The sequence below is a fragment of the Equus quagga genome, chromosome 13, assembly GCF_021613505.1.
Source record: "Equus quagga isolate Etosha38 chromosome 13, UCLA_HA_Equagga_1.0, whole genome shotgun sequence".
Taxonomy (NCBI): domain Eukaryota; kingdom Metazoa; phylum Chordata; class Mammalia; order Perissodactyla; family Equidae; genus Equus; species Equus quagga.
The window spans coordinates 37,393,808-37,408,698 of NC_060279.1; the positions used below are offsets into that span (position 1 = coordinate 37,393,808).

The following is a 14,891-nucleotide window of genomic DNA, read 5'->3' on the forward strand; positions in this document are numbered from 1 at the left end:
CCTGTGATGTATTTTTATCCTCGTGTTATAGATGAGGAAATTGAATAGCAGAGAGAAGTCACGTAATTTTCCTAAGATGATACAGCTATTAAATGGTAGAGCCAGTGATGGTTGATGTTGGGTTGACCTGACCCAGTAGCAGTACTCCTGTGTGGCAGATGCTGCTACTTGTCCCTCAAAATCCATCCTCCTTTCTTCCTTTGGTAACAGAACCCCTGAGTTTTATCTGGCCACATGGCTGCCCAGCTAAACACTACATTTTCCTTCTCCCTTGCAGCAGCTAGGCATGCACCCATAGCTAACTTCTGACCAATTAGATGTGAGCAGAAATGATATATGCAACTGTGAGGTCATACCTTTAAAAAATGAATGTTTTCCTCCACTTCCTCTTTTCTTCTTATTGGCTGGAATGAAGGTATTACGGCTGAAGCTGGAGCAGCTATTTTAGACCATGAGATGGAAATCCTTTATTGAGGATGGCAGAGCATTCTGCCTGACTCCCCAAGCTCTATGGAGCCATTAAATCAGCCCTGGGCTGTTTATATGAGAAAGGAATAACGTTCTCTCCTTTTAAAGGCACTGTTATATCAGTCTTTCTTACAGCTAGTGAACTTGCATCCAAATCAAGACATCTTGAATGCCTGACAAGATAATAAGCTCCATTTAGATAAGGAAGATTGACAGCTGTGTCCCCAGCACCTAGTTCCACGCTTGGCTTATAGTAGGTGCTCATAAATATTTTAATGAATCTTCAAAATCTCATTGTGAAGTGGTTCACAGTACAGTAGCCCTCTTATCTGACATGATCAAGAGTGGATTATTTTATTTCAACTTAAAACAACACATTCATGGGGCTGGCCCCGTGGCCGAGTGGTTAAGTTCGTGCGCTCCACTGCAGGCGGCCCAGTGTTTCGTTGGTTCGAATCCTGGGCGCAGACATGGCACTGCTCATCAAGCCACGCTGAGGCAGCGCCCCACATGCCACAACTAGAAGGACCCACAACGAAGAATATACAACTATGTACCAGGGGGCTTCCGGGAGAAAAAGGAAAAAAATAAAATCTTTAAAAAACAACAACAACAAAAAACACATTCATTTGCCATCTGTCAAAGTGTGGTCAGGGTCTTTTCTTTGAGGATGGGGCCAATGATTGTAATTCTCCATCTTTCTTCCATAAACCTCACCAGTTATGTATCACCTGCAATTTCCAGTTTGCCTCCTTAAGGTGGAACAGACAGTTAATGGCATGTTTGAAGCGAGCTGAGTGTAAAATTCATCTAGATTTTTATTATTTTCCCTCAATCTGTAATAATCTTCCTGCTCACACTAATTCAACGGCAGTTTTTAAAGTGACTCACCTTAATCAAGTCTTCTAAGGATTCAACTTAGTTTTCATAGAAACAGTGCTTGTTTTCACACACTTAGTTCATTCATTTGTATAGTATTTAATTAAATTACAAATTACAATCACACATACAACCAGCATAAACACATTTGGTATCAAACGTAACCGGCTCTTGGTAAGCAATGGCTTAACTGGGGGAGTGGAACTGCACAGCATTCTGGAAGGTGCTCACTGTCTCAGTTTGAATCCTGGCTTCTCCACTTACTAGTGTGTGACCTGGGAGGACAGACTACATAACCTTTGTGCCTTCTCCTCATCTGTGAAAGGGGATAATAATAGCACCTCATAGGCTAGTGGTGAGGGTTAAAGGAGAAAACCCTTGTGAAACACTTGGAACAGTGTGTGGCAGGGACTAAGTGATCAGTAAATGTTACAGACTCTCTTTGTTGTGGCTGCTGGCAGCAGTTGTCCTCCAGGCTACAGGCTTGGGGTCCCGCAGCAGCATCCCTGCATCTCACGGAGGAAGCTGGGTGCATCAGTTGGTTAAGATGCATCTTCTGTAGTATCATGGCCCCATTTCTCATATGAGAAAATGAGGTCCAGAGGGAGTCAGTGACTCCAAAGCCTCTTGACCAGAAGCCTGTTTTAAGAACTGGCAAGGGCCTTAGCAGTCATGAGGTTTGGATCCAGAAAGAAAAGGGGAAAATTCACTATCCATCTTCCTTTTAACTTTTTCCTATTGAGTCCAAAACTCCCAGTGAGGAGCAAACTGAACACCTCCGTGCTGAGCCCGTAGAGCTCACTTGCTGACCATGTTGGGTTCCACGTCCATACAGCGCTGAACAACTGGGAAAGAGGCTCAATCCCAGGAATCCCTGCCATGTGTATGTTGGGGAGACACCGCAGGGGCCAGGGCCACAGCTAGGAGGATGGGGTCACATGATCGTGCAGAAGCCAGACTTGGTGGATCTCCTCTGAGGGTTCCTGCTGGGGGTTTCCTTGGGCCCTTTGAGTGACCTGAAGGAGGCAGAGAGGGGCTTGCCGTGGGAGGGACTGGGGAAGGAGCAGAAGGCAGCCTGCTCTGGCTCCAGCTTCTGTTGCCCTCTGGCCCTTACCTCTGCTGGTGGGCTCCAGGGCAGGAAGGAGTGGGCTTAAGCTGCATATCCCCCCATTCAGCAGGACTCCCCCTTTCTCCGAGGCCCACAGTCAGGCTGTGTTGGAGGCAGGGAACAACCCTGGATGAGGGTTGTTCAGATTGCTAGCAGGCAAAGACAAGGAGGCTCGGAGCACTACATCCCTAGTGACCAGACCACATCTCCCTCCAGCTTTAACAGTAATCATGTTCTGTTAAAATCATCCAAAGCCACGCCTCTCCTACTTTGTTTATCCATTCCCCAGGCCTCTTCCCCTCCCCTAGGGACCCACCTATTGGCTTGGGGACCATTAGGTGCCAGAATGCCAGGATACTTCATTTTGAGGGGGCCTTGGCCTCCAAATGGGACATGGGCCCTGGGTCCTGGACCTGGATGGAGAGGGACAGACGCATTCATCACAGGCCTCTCTGCACCAAGAACCATCACAGTAGAAAAGAGAAAGCTTTGGGAAAACAAAGAGGGTGGGGGTTAGGGGATACGTTGGTCACTGTACACAGAGGGGGCCCCAAGGACTGTGCCATGTATGGGGCAGATGCTTGGCAAACCTGGGCCAACTAGAGGCTAGACTGTGGGAATGAATCACCAGTGCCTGGAAGAAAACACACTGAAAAGAAGACATCAGTGAATTCAAGTCAACAAGTAGCAAGCAACTCTGCCCCCAGAGTCCAAAGCCTTTCGGGGAGGAGAGTAGTAAACAGTGAGCCAGGGTAGGAAAAGTGCCCAGTGCCCAGGCACACAGTAGGCTTCCAACAAACCCTAGTGCTCTAAGATGCAAAGTTCTGGAAATTAGGAAAGCCGTGGAAGCAGGGAGGAAGAGGGGATTCAGGGAAAATGGGCCAGGGCCTTGAGAGAGGAACAGAAACCGGGGAAGGATGATCTGGGGCTTGGGACCCTGGAGAGCTGGTGGGGCAAGCCTCAGCATCAGGTCTGATGCTGAGACCTGGGCACGGGGGCAGGGGGGAACAGTAAGGGAAACGGGGATGGGGCTGAGGAGAGTGCTTCTGTTTTCAGGGAGGAGGAGCACACCAGGGACTTCGACTCACACTCCAGTCCCTGCGCCCAAGATGACTGCATGGAAATATTCACCGACCCCTCTTCCTCTTTCTCCTCATGGCCCTCCTCTAACTCTTCATCTTCCCACCCACCCGAAGATCTGTAGGGGTAGAGAACAGGGGGCAGAACAGCTCCCTGGAGGTCCCACCCCTACACCCAACTTTGACACCTCCCAACACCCTCCAGAGCCACATCCATCCCGGAAGCTCCACCTTCATCCTTCACCTGTGCTGCGCTTCTGCTGTGCTCCATCCCACCCTGGCGGGGGTGCCGACCGCCGGGCAGACCCCACCTGGAGCCTGAGGCCTCCGTGGAGCCGAGGTCTGAAGATGAAGGGGAGTAAAGGGAATCAGTTTGAGAAAAATGCCCATCCCAGCTGTGGATGTGTGTTAGAGTGTATGTTCCCTCTAGACACAGTGGCCCCAGAGAGACGGAGAAGTGCCAGACAAACCGGGGTGTGCTGCTTGTCTGAGAATGAAATTGCGGGGCAAGGCCCTTTGTTCTGTTAAGGTCCCACTAGTAACTCAATTTAGAACTCAAGCTCAAGGACTAGCAGACCTGGCCAGAGCCCGACCACCACCCCATCCTGCCTGGGCCCCCAGGGACAAAATCACAGAAAGTTGGTGGATGACTTCTGATGGAACCCAGGTCTTCTGACTCTACCCCCCATCCAGTCCTCTGCCTGTACCAGGCTAATTTAATTTCGCTTGCAAATTATTAACGTGGTATCCTAGACTTTAAAATAAGAGAGGATGTAAAACCTATTACATAAATATAATAAAGTATAATTTCAATTCCTGGGGTGGGAGGCTGCCTGAGGGTATCTCACAGTGTGAGGGAGGAGGCCGTTGGAGAGACATGGCCTGTTGGGATGGGCTGGGAGGTAGAGAGAGGGTAAGATGGAGTCCAAGAGAGGGGCATGGTGGAGACCCACAGAGAAATGGCCCCCAGAGAACCGCAGGTGGGAGAAAGGGACTTCCTTGCAGCACTGTCCCCATCCTGTGGCCCTTTCAGGAACTGCAACCAAGGCCTTAAAACTTTCCACCTCCTCCGAAGTACTGCTCAGGATCCTTGGTTGCACCCCGTGGCCTCCACCCACTGGGTTAGTCACCACTCAGCCAAAGCTCTGGCACAGCCCTAGTGTTGGAGACGTGCCACAGTCCCCAGCCCACCTCCCCACCCCCAAGTGGCTTCGGGAAAGTGATATATGTCCCATAAGCAGGCCCCAGAGCAGATGAACACAGATGAGCAGTCAAGCGCAACATCCCTGAGGACATTGGCTCTTCTTACCACCACCCGCTTCTCTGGGTAACCTCTCCCCACCCCTTACTCTTTGTCTCAGGTGTCATCTCACCAGGGTGTGAGTTGGGACAAGCCCACCCCGGGCCAAGTAGATCCTCATGGTGTCTGTCAGCTTGGCCACCAGCCGCTCTCGCACAGAATCTGGCTCCTTCTGGGGACAGGGTGGATAATGGGGTAAAGGGGAAGGCCTGGGTTTTGTGGTCCTCTGGGGATTGGGGAAGAAAGAAACAGGAAAGGGAGGAAGGAAGGGGGTTTGTCTCCCCTTCTTCTACCTCATCCCCGTGCCTTTGACAGGGTCCTGCCACTGCCTGCCCAGGGGACAGAGACGGACTCTCCCTCACAATAGTGTCCTGAGACCTAGCACACCCTGTGCCCAGTGCATGTCTGATGAGTGGATGAATGGTGGGGAGAAGACAAGGAGTGAAGGCAGGAGTGTCAGCTGGAAGGACAGCAGGGACATTAGATTCCGGGACAGAGGGTCTCACCTGACACCGGGCCAGTGCTTCCTGATAGTACTTCAAGGCCTGATCATGCTGCCCCAGTCTGGCTGCAGCAGCCCCCAGACCCTCACAGGCCTGCCACTGCCCTTTCACGTCCCCTGGGGAAGAGAGCCTGAGAGGTCCTCTCCTGGTTCCCTGCCCCACTGACCCTCCCCTCCAGAGGTACTCCCCAGCCCCAAGTCCCCCCATCTGCCTCTCCACCAACCCCGAGGACCCTCAGCCTTTGCCCACCCCCAACCCCCAAGCCACCTGCTACCCCCTCACCCTCACCAGTGTCCCGGGCAGCCTGCAGAGCATGCAGGTAGTTGTCTCTGGCGGCTTTGTGGTCCCCCAGCTGGCTCAGTGCAAATGCCAGGCTGCCAAAGCTCCGGCCCTGCTCCCACCGCTGCCCCATGGAGCCTGATGACAGAGCCCGGCCCACCCTGAGAGGGGGCCTTGGCTGCTGGGGCATCCAGACCCTACCCCTCAACCACCAAGGGAGGGTCCCAGGAGTCCTGGTGCTCAGCCCCAGCACACCGCCAGATGCTCCACAGAGGCCTGAACTGTCCACACCCAGCCTCTCCTCAGTCCTGAGTTTTGGCCTGACTGCCTCCCCCTGGCTAGTTGGAGCCATGCAACAACCCTGTGAGGCAGGCAAGGCAGATATTAATAGCTCCATTTTTATACGTGTGGAAACTAAAGCTTAGAAAGCAAAAATGACTCGCTGAGTATCACACCGTCATTCAGTCAGAGGAGGCACCGGGCTCCACATCAGGTTCCTTTTCCCAGCCAGTGCCCTTCCCTGTGCCCATTGCTGCCTTTCCAACCCCAGGCTTCAGCCTCTGGGCCCACAACCCTCTGTCCTGTCTGGCTGTCCTATCTCCTGCACCTGCCCCCTGGTGGTGGGCTTCCCGGCCCCATAACTAGTCCTAAAGGTCCATCTACTCTTCAGCCTTGAGGCCCTGAGGAACCCCCTCTTAGATCCTTGGACCGATTCCCATTCCCCAGCCCCTGGTACCCACCGTGAAGGTCGGCAGCCTTCTGGTGAAGCTCCCGCGCTTCCTGATAGTTGCCAAGGGCGTTGTGGGCCATCCCAAGGTTTCTTAGCACGGTGGCCTCCTCTCCTGGCCCCTGGCACAGGGGCAGGGCCTGCACGAAGGCCTCTGTTGCTAGCGGGAACAGCTGGAGCTGGGAGTAGCCCAGGCCTAGGTCATTATAGAGTTGCCCTAGAGGGCACAGCCAGGGTCACTGGTGGCCAGGGCAGATGCAGCTGAGGTTGTACTGGTGCAGCCCCTGTCCTACTCTCCCAGGGCTCCCCCAGCGCTTTCCCCAGCCCTCGAAAATGCCTCTGCTTCCACCCTCCTCTCAGAGTATCACCAGGTCTGAATCTCCCCACACCCCACACCTTCTCTGCCCAAAGGCCTCACCCAGCAGCCCCCGCTCGGTGCTCCTCTCGGCAAGCCTCCAGCTCTCCTCCAGCACCTGCACCACTTCACCCACCCCATGCTGCCCGCTCTTCAGCATACACCCCGCCGCAGCCCCCAGTGCGAGGGCTGCAGCCCGGGGCTGCCCTGCTTGTGCATAGGCCCGGCTTGCTTCCTGCAGGCAGTGGGCTGCTAGCTCAGGCTGTCCCAGAGCCTGGTAGCAGGCTCCCATTTTTGCCTGGGCTTGCCCCTGGTCACCGAGTGGCTGGTAGTGGCCCAGGGCCTTATGGTACCAGGCCAAAGCTTGAGGCAGGTCACCCAGGGCATGGTAGGCCAAGGCCACATTGAAACACTGGTCGCCATGACACCTGCCCTGTGCCTTCTCTTCAGGTTGGGCTCGCAGGAGCAGCTCAAGGCCTCTGGCTGGGTCCCCAGTCTCCACATAGGCAGCCCCCAGGTTGAAGGCACAGGCCCGGAGAACAGGAGTATCCCTTTTTCGTGGGGCCTTCAAGGCCAGGAGGAAGGCCCTTTGGAAGCTGATCAAGGCCTCATGGTTCCTGCCATCCAGTAGGGCCCTGTGGCCAGCCTTAGTGAGGGTTTCGATGCTGGCCTCTTGCTGTGGCCACTTTCTTTTCTTCTTTTTCTTCTTGGAGCTTGAGGGCTCAGGCTCTTGGCGGGTATCCTCAGGGTTGGGGGAAGACATAGTGCTGACAACGGGGAACAGAGGGGTCAGTATGTCACCTTTGGCTTCCTCCAAAGCAGGATCCCTCAAGGACAATTCAGCTCTACCTGTGCCTGATGTGACCCTCAGGGTTTCAAGGATTTCATTCTACATCTCAATTTGCTTCATCTATCCCATTACGCCCCATATCAACTCTCCTTCTAATATCCCAACTAATTCTCATTCCTCCTTCAAGACTCAGTTCAACTGAGAGCTTCCTTCAGAAAGCCCCTCCTGAACCAGCTGACTCCTTTACTCCCATAGCATCTTATGCCTATGTCTTTTATGGCATTTATCACCCTGGGTTAGAATTGCTGACTTTCATGTCTATCTCCCTTACTAGATTTGCGGTGACTTGAAGGGTCTGGCACATAGTAGATGCTCAATAAATGTTTATTGAATAAGATGAAACAGTTCTGGAGATAGATAGTAATGATGGTTCTAAGCAATGTGAGTATTAGTGCCACTAAACTGGAGACTAAAAAATGGTTTAAAATGGTTACTTTTATGTTATATATATTTTACCACAATAAAAATGTTCATTGAATGAATAAATGAATGGATGAATGAACAGAGCACATACAGAGCCTCTCCAACATCATCTTCACACTGTGACTCCACATGCACCCATCCACTCATAATCTAGTACTCCTACTGTCTAATCTCAAGATATAGCTCAAGTCAGTTCAACAAATACTCAGTGAGCTCCTGCTATGTGCCAGGAGCCATACAAGGTACTGGGGGCACAAAGTTGAATAGGCTATTGAAATGGCAAGGAGCCAACTTGCAGGAGCGAGGATTCTGTCTCTCCATTTACTGCCCACTCCCTATCTCAGGGGGAACCTCTTTTTCCCCTATCTCCTTGGCTTTCTGTCTGCTGCTAGTTCCGGTTCCCCAGCATCCTGCTGTGATCTCCAGAATCCTCTTAAACCCAAATACATTTCTCTCATCAGCATGTGTTTCCCATTACTATCTCTCCCCTTGAAAAGCAAAGCCTTTTCATGAACTCTCCTCCCAGGAAACAGGAAAGGAGTGGAAAAGACCCAGGCACTGGGCTCTCAGCCCCTCCCATTTTCTTCGTCCTTTTTTTCCGCCTTTTTTAGGAGAGGCAGGCAGAGGTGATTCTCTTTTTAAAGGAATTCACCGTGCTCCTAAGAACACCCAGGAATCCTGCCTCTTCAAGGCCCTCATCCCTGGGGCATTTCTGGCTACCCGCACCAGGTCTTGGGGCCCCAGCCACCGGACACCTTACCTCCTTCGATCTTCTCTGCAGCTGGCTTTCTGGAATGGGCCCTCTGGCTCACATTACCTCCCCTAGATCTTAACGCAGAGCCCCCGGGGTGACCAGACAACCAAGTACCGCCCTCCACTCCTACGGAATTCTTTGATTGACAGCTTAAGTGCCCTATCTCAGTGCTGAACCCTGCTGGTGCTTGGCCACAGATACCTGGATTCCATTGCCCTTCCTGCCCCGCCACTCTCCACCCCTGCAGACACACCCCTCAAGTCCCTCACTTAAAGAAAAGAATCAAAGCATCATGGGCTTGTTACTAGTTACAACCTCAAAGATCATCTATCGCATACCCTCATTTCACAGAAGAAGGGACCAGGCTCAGAGAGCAGGTGTGACTAGCCTGAGGTCACAGAGCAGTCCTGTAGCTGGCATTAGACCCCAGGTTTTCTGATTCTGGGCTGACAAGCCTAGATTCCCTTCCACTACACTGATTGCAAGCTTTAATGAGGCTTGGGCTGTCCCAGAAGTGAACCCTTTCACGCATACCTACACGAACACACACACACTCTTATGCACTGTGCTTCTGTGTGGCAGTTTCTCATTTGGGAACAGGGTGAAATGCTGATGATCATGAAAGCCTTGGAGATCAGAAGAGCCTCCCTGGCCCCTGACTCCTCTTCTCAGTTCCACTGATCTGCAGCCTCCGAGTTCTGCTTAATGAGAGGACAGCGGGCCCCAGGACAATGGGCACCTACTGCCCTCACTCTCCAAGGGTGGCCTGCATCAGACAGCAAATGTCCTCATTTATCTTATCTGGTGAAAGCTCTCTTCTAAGTAAAGGCCTTTGCCAGAAACAAAATTATAAGGAAGTAGTTGCGCTCACCTGCATTTGCCGGGCAGCCTTTGCTGAGTGCCTGCTGTGTGCGGGCACGGTGCTGTGTGCCACAGACGGTGCCCACGCCCAAGGCAGGCTCTCCCAGCTATCTGTAGCTTCTGTCCACAGGCTGGGCCTTCAGGATGCTACCACAGCCTGGCAAGGGCCAAACAGGCAGTACAATCTATCGCTCATTCAGCAGGCTTTCCTTAAGAGGAGGAGAGGATGATTTGGGGAGGGGACGGGGACTGCAACTGCTCTCATTAAGGTTCCAATGACCTCTCAATGATCTAGTGATGATTTCTGAATCATTTTCTTGTTTGATTCCCACTGTATCTGACATATCCCTGCAACTCTCTCCTCACTCAGCTTCCATGACCCACTGTGTCCTGGCTCTTTCTTCTGCTCTGACAACTCCTCTCTGTCTCCTTTGCTGGGCCCTCTGTCTACTAAACGCTAGTGTTCCCCAACACTCTGCCCTTTGCTTTCTTCTCTTTTTACTTTACATACTCTTCCACAGACATTTCACTCCTCTGATTTTGTTTTCTCTCATGTGGGTCCACTCCTTTGATTTTAACACCACCGATAAGCCAATAACTTCTAAATGTATACTTCTAGACTTGCCTTGTCCAAGCAAAATTCCTGTTTCCTCAAATCTACCCATCCTATGCTCCCAGTGTTAGCTGGTAAACCACCAACCCAGTCTCTAAGCTAGAAACCTGGGAGACACCCATGACTCCCCTCTCTCTTCCAGCTCTCTGTCCTGTTGGTTCTACCTCTGAAACCTCTATCCAGTGTATGCTCCCTTTTGCAGCCTCATGGCCATGGCCTTGGATGTGGTATAGTATATAGTGGTTAAGAATTCAAGCTTGGAGTTGGCCTATCTGAGTTTGAATTTTGGCTCTACCAGTTTTTACTGGTGTGACAGTTCTAAGCCTCAGATTCCTCATTTGTATTGTGAAGATTAAATAAGATGGTCCTTGTAAGATGACACTAAATATAGTACTGGCATATAGTAAGCACTCAGTGCATATTGTTTCAAGCCCCTATTCCACTGGGAAGGAGGAAACAATGTGAGTCCATTTAGTTTGTCTCCTCTTTTCTGCCAGGGTGGAGTCCAAGTTGGGGGAGGTATCGGGTGCTAAGACTTGAGAGAGAAGCCTATCTGGTCCATTTGCTATCCACTGACACCACCTTTCTTCTCATCTACCTGGCCCTTTCAGGTCCAGGGACCCTCGTGTCAAGCAGAAGAGGGGGTAACTCATCCAGATACTTCCTTTCTGGTTGGACTGGGCAATTTCTGCACAACTGTCTAAGAGCATACTACCTGGCTCATTATGCAGCTGTTCCTTCTCAGGGTCCTGTGCTTCCAGGGTCCTTCCCAGGAAGCAGGGAGTGGGACTTCTATCACCAGGAGCCACCAACATCTAGATTCTCTCTACTTCCCCCTGGGGGGGGGGGGGGACAAAAGGGAATCTCTTCTGATTTCAGGTAACACTCACTCTCTTCAAACCCACGTCTCCCAGTTTTATCTCAGCCCTGATGCACCTCTGTTCCTCTGAAGGTTTGTATATTTTCTGTTTTCTGCCCCTTCACATCTCTCCTCTGAGGCTATGAGCCTAGGCTGCCTAGCTGCTTGAATGGGGCGTTGGGGGGAAGGGCAAAAGGAGAAATACCCGATGGGGGAAGCCTATTAGGTAATATACCCAAAAATATTTTTTCAGCATCGTGGTTGTTATAATTATTTTTATTAGTTCAGACCCTTATTATCTCTCACCTGTGTTACTGCAGTAAACTCCCAATTGGTCTCTGTCCCTAGCCTCACCCCACTCCAAGCCTCTGTTGCAAAAGAAATCTTTCTAAAATATAAATCTGGCTCTGACCTATGTCTAAAGTGTTCTTTGGCTCATGACTGCTCCCCAGACCACAGCCCAGCACCGTAGCATGGTGCCCAAGGCCCTGCAGGATCTGGCCCTGTGCCACTCCAGGCTTACTTCCTGCCTCTCCCTGGTTGAGCTTTGTTCTCCTATAAAACTGAACCGATTTTAATTTCCTGAACTCATCTCCTTGCTTTTGCTCATGCTGTTTCCACAGAGTGAAATTCCTTTCTCCTCCAATCTGATTAATTCTTTTTAACTTTTCAACCCCAATCAGCTGTCACCTCCCCTAGGAAGTCTTCCTGTCCTTCACTGCTCTTAATTACAGCAATTACCTCCTCCTTCTGTGAATCGTTGACCGCTGATTTACTTGACTATGTTTATCACTCTTTCCAGAACAGCAGGCTTCTTTAGGGCATTAACTCTGCTTATTTATTCCTACATCCTCACCACCTAGTTTAGTGCATAGCACCAAGTAGGCCCCCCAGTTAGCGGGACCCAAGAATACCATACGAAGCGGAGCGTGGATATTGAAATAATAGACGCAAGGGCAGGGGTAGGCTCTACTTGAAATAAGACGGTTTAGCAGCAAAGGAGCCCTGGAGGAACAGCAACCCAATGTACCGTCGGTTGGGCAGCGCCCCTTCCCTCCTCGGGTGGTGCCTTTTTCCTCCCCACGGGCCGGCGAACTGCAGCCTGGAACTACAAATCCCAGTTCCCCTTGCGGCACAGACCGGAAGTGTCTGTCCAACTGTGGCTACGGTGAGGGGCGGTGGCCCAGCGGCGGGAGATTCAAACCTGGAAGAAGGAGGAACATGGAGGGAAGAGGAGCGGGCCGGGGCCGGGCGATATGTGAGTGCCAGAACAGGCCGAGGGGGGTCCAGAAGTGGTGCCCTGGTCGAGGACTCGACAGTCCAGAGAGGGATTGGGGCGGGGGCTGGGCGCGGGGTCTGCCAGGCAAGGGCGGCGGGACTGTGCTCAGTGGGGAGGGAGCATTCCGGACTCCTGCGGGACCGGAGGAAAGCTGTGAACTGCGAAACGCACAGCACCCCCCCCCCCCCGCCCAGCCCCCTCCCCGCGACTTCTGTGCTGAGCTTCAAAGCTTACAAAGAGTTTTCTCCCTTATTCCCGAATTCTAAGGCTCTGGAGCTGGGAGAATGTAGGTAGTCTGGATGGCCTCTTACAATTCAGCAGTTAGGACGGCTACCCATACTTGTCAAGCGCTGCCAGGGGACAGGACGCCTAAAGAGATGGGGAGGGGGGCTCCTTCAGTTTTTGATACCTCTTTGAGACAGTGATTCTCAAATTTTAGTGTGTGGGAATTACCTAGGGAGCTTGTTTAAAATGCAGGTTCCTGAGCTTTAGCTCCAGTAGGTCCGGATGGGGGTTTATAACAAGCGCTGCCGTGCTTCTTCGTCACCCCAGGTAATTGTGATGCAGGTAGTCCTTGAAGCACACTTTCAAAAACGCTGCTGTATAAAGAGAGTCTGGGGTCCACAAGGATGGGAAGGCAGAAAGGTTTCCATCTGACCTTCACAATGAAAGGCAAAATCTGCTCCTTCTTCCACCCTCTTCCCTTCCTCTCCATTAGGATTCAAAAAGCAAAGTCCGCGTTTACTGATCTGTTGAAGGAAAGCTAGTTCCAGACCTGAGAAGAGAGACTGATTTTTTTTTTAAGACTCTGTGTGTGTATGAACAAAGTCCCGCCCTTCTCTCACAGTCTTCAATTCATAACTCTGAGGTGATGTCATTCACTTACTGGCTTATTTTCCAAGCTTAGCAACCAACACTTATTCCTTGTACACCCCCTCGGAGGAACTGATGGATTTCCTGCAATTGGCCAGTGCTTTCAAATCTGAACATGGAGCGGGGTGTGTGTGTGCATGTGCGCTTTAACTTGCTTAACTGCCAGTTCGAAGAAGCCCTTCCGCTCCCCCAAATCCTATTGCAGGGTATGCAATATAAGGAAATAAGATAAAGAATGGGAATGCTGTTAAGTGCTGAATCAAAGACAGACTGAGTAAGCTGTTTCTCCTTTCAAGCCCTCTGAGTTTATTTTCTTAGTGTATGTGTGTAGCTTTCTCTCATCCTCTCTGATTTTGTGTTGTCTTCCCTATGGGGACAAGAGAGATGAGGAGAGGAGGAAGGAGAATGATAAAGGGAGGCTGTGGCTAAGGCAGAATATGAGTGCTGTCTCATTTAAGGGATTCCCTGTTCTTGAGTTTGGGAGTCAGAGTATTTTCTGAGTTTTATTTAGCTTGGAGATTATTTTCCTCCTCGGGTGACCTACACAAAAAGGAGAGTAAAGATACCTTTGTGGTCTTTTAAAATTCTCTGTCCTTCCTCGTAATCCCAAGTGAGTGGCCTTTGTCCCATGGTTCCTTCTGTTGATCTGCCTTCCTGTTCATTCCTTAAGATTCTACTCATATGTAGAGCCCTTTACTTCCTCTGCTGCTTCCGTAGACTAATCATGGGCTATAGTCACATTTATCACTTTAGGTTGGAGTTTTTTACTTACATGTTTTTCTCTTCTAATAATAATCTCAGTATTTCTTGAGAGTGGGGGGCCACTAGCCCAGTGCCTGACATATAGGGGGTATTGAATGAATGAATGGCTGTTGGATGATGAGTCCTAGCTGGTTCTGTTAACCTGAGCCTCTGGGAGAGTACCTGAGGAGGATGACACAAGCCCAGTTCTTGAAAATCTCAGAGTCTAATTAGGGATGAAATAAGGAGCTAAATTCTCAGCCAAGGAGGGATCCGGACATCCCCGCTGAGAGGCACTGAGTGAAGGATCATGAAGTATATTTGGGGAGGAGGAGGTCAGGAAGATGGCTGGAGAGGAAAGGAAGGGACGCCTCTGATACAGGAGGGATCCCCCTGTTAAAGGGTAGAGAGGCCACCCTTTAACAAGCTTTACTGGATGCAAGCAGAAGATTGGAGCCTGGGGTGCCCTGGGAAGAGCAGGACGGACATATGGGACATGCTTCCGGTTTCTGAGCAGAGTTGCCTAAGAAAGTCTGTTAAGAAGAAGCTTCCATGCTACGGCCTGGCCCTCTAGCTAACGCTCCCTTCATTGACCTTATCCTCCTTCACTCCTCAGATGAACGCCTCACAGCTGAGGAAATGGATGAGCAGAGGCGGCAGAATGTTGCCTATCAGTACCTGTGCCGGCTGGAGGAAGCTAAGCGGTGAGCAGAGGGGCTGCCTCTTTCTTGTCCCCCTTTCCCTCCTGCCTACCCGAGGCGCCTGCCCCCAGAGCAAATGCAAAAGGACAAGAGTCCATTCTGTGGGAAAGGGGGAGATGAAATAGCCTCTTTTTTTTAAGACTTAATTTTTTTAGAGCAGTTTTGGGTTCATAGCAAAATTAAGAGAAAGTTACAGAGATTTCCCATAAATCCCCTGTCCCCACACTTGCGTGCCTCCT

General features: G+C 51.1%; 2 protein-coding genes across 3 annotated transcripts in view; one reads left to right on the plus strand and one right to left on the minus strand.

Moving 5' to 3' along the window:
• Positions 1 to 1,511: 1,511 nt before the first annotated feature.
• TTC24 (tetratricopeptide repeat domain 24) lies at positions 1,512 to 8,818 on the minus strand. Its single transcript, XM_046683216.1, is given in 13 exon segments — positions 1,512 to 2,363; positions 2,772 to 2,868; positions 2,989 to 3,031; positions 3,033 to 3,083; positions 3,085 to 3,104; positions 3,544 to 3,653; positions 3,779 to 3,876; positions 4,908 to 5,006; positions 5,341 to 5,453; positions 5,626 to 5,754; positions 6,357 to 6,560; positions 6,762 to 7,465; positions 8,732 to 8,818. Coding segments are annotated over 12 exon segments (1,746 nt in total). The 5' UTR covers positions 7,462 to 7,465; positions 8,732 to 8,818; the 3' UTR covers positions 1,512 to 2,281.
• A 3,437-nt stretch (positions 8,819 to 12,255) lies between these two features.
• IQGAP3 (IQ motif containing GTPase activating protein 3) overlaps positions 12,256 to 14,891 on the plus strand; it is a 39,533-nt gene continuing 36,897 nt past the window's right edge. For both annotated transcript variants that reach the window (XM_046680150.1, XM_046680151.1), the window contains exons 1-2: positions 12,256 to 12,316; positions 14,568 to 14,655. In XM_046680150.1, coding sequence (XP_046536106.1) covers positions 12,280 to 12,316; positions 14,568 to 14,655 — 125 coding nt within the window. In that variant the 5' untranslated portion in view covers positions 12,256 to 12,279. The remainder of the gene's footprint in view (positions 12,317 to 14,567; positions 14,656 to 14,891) is intronic.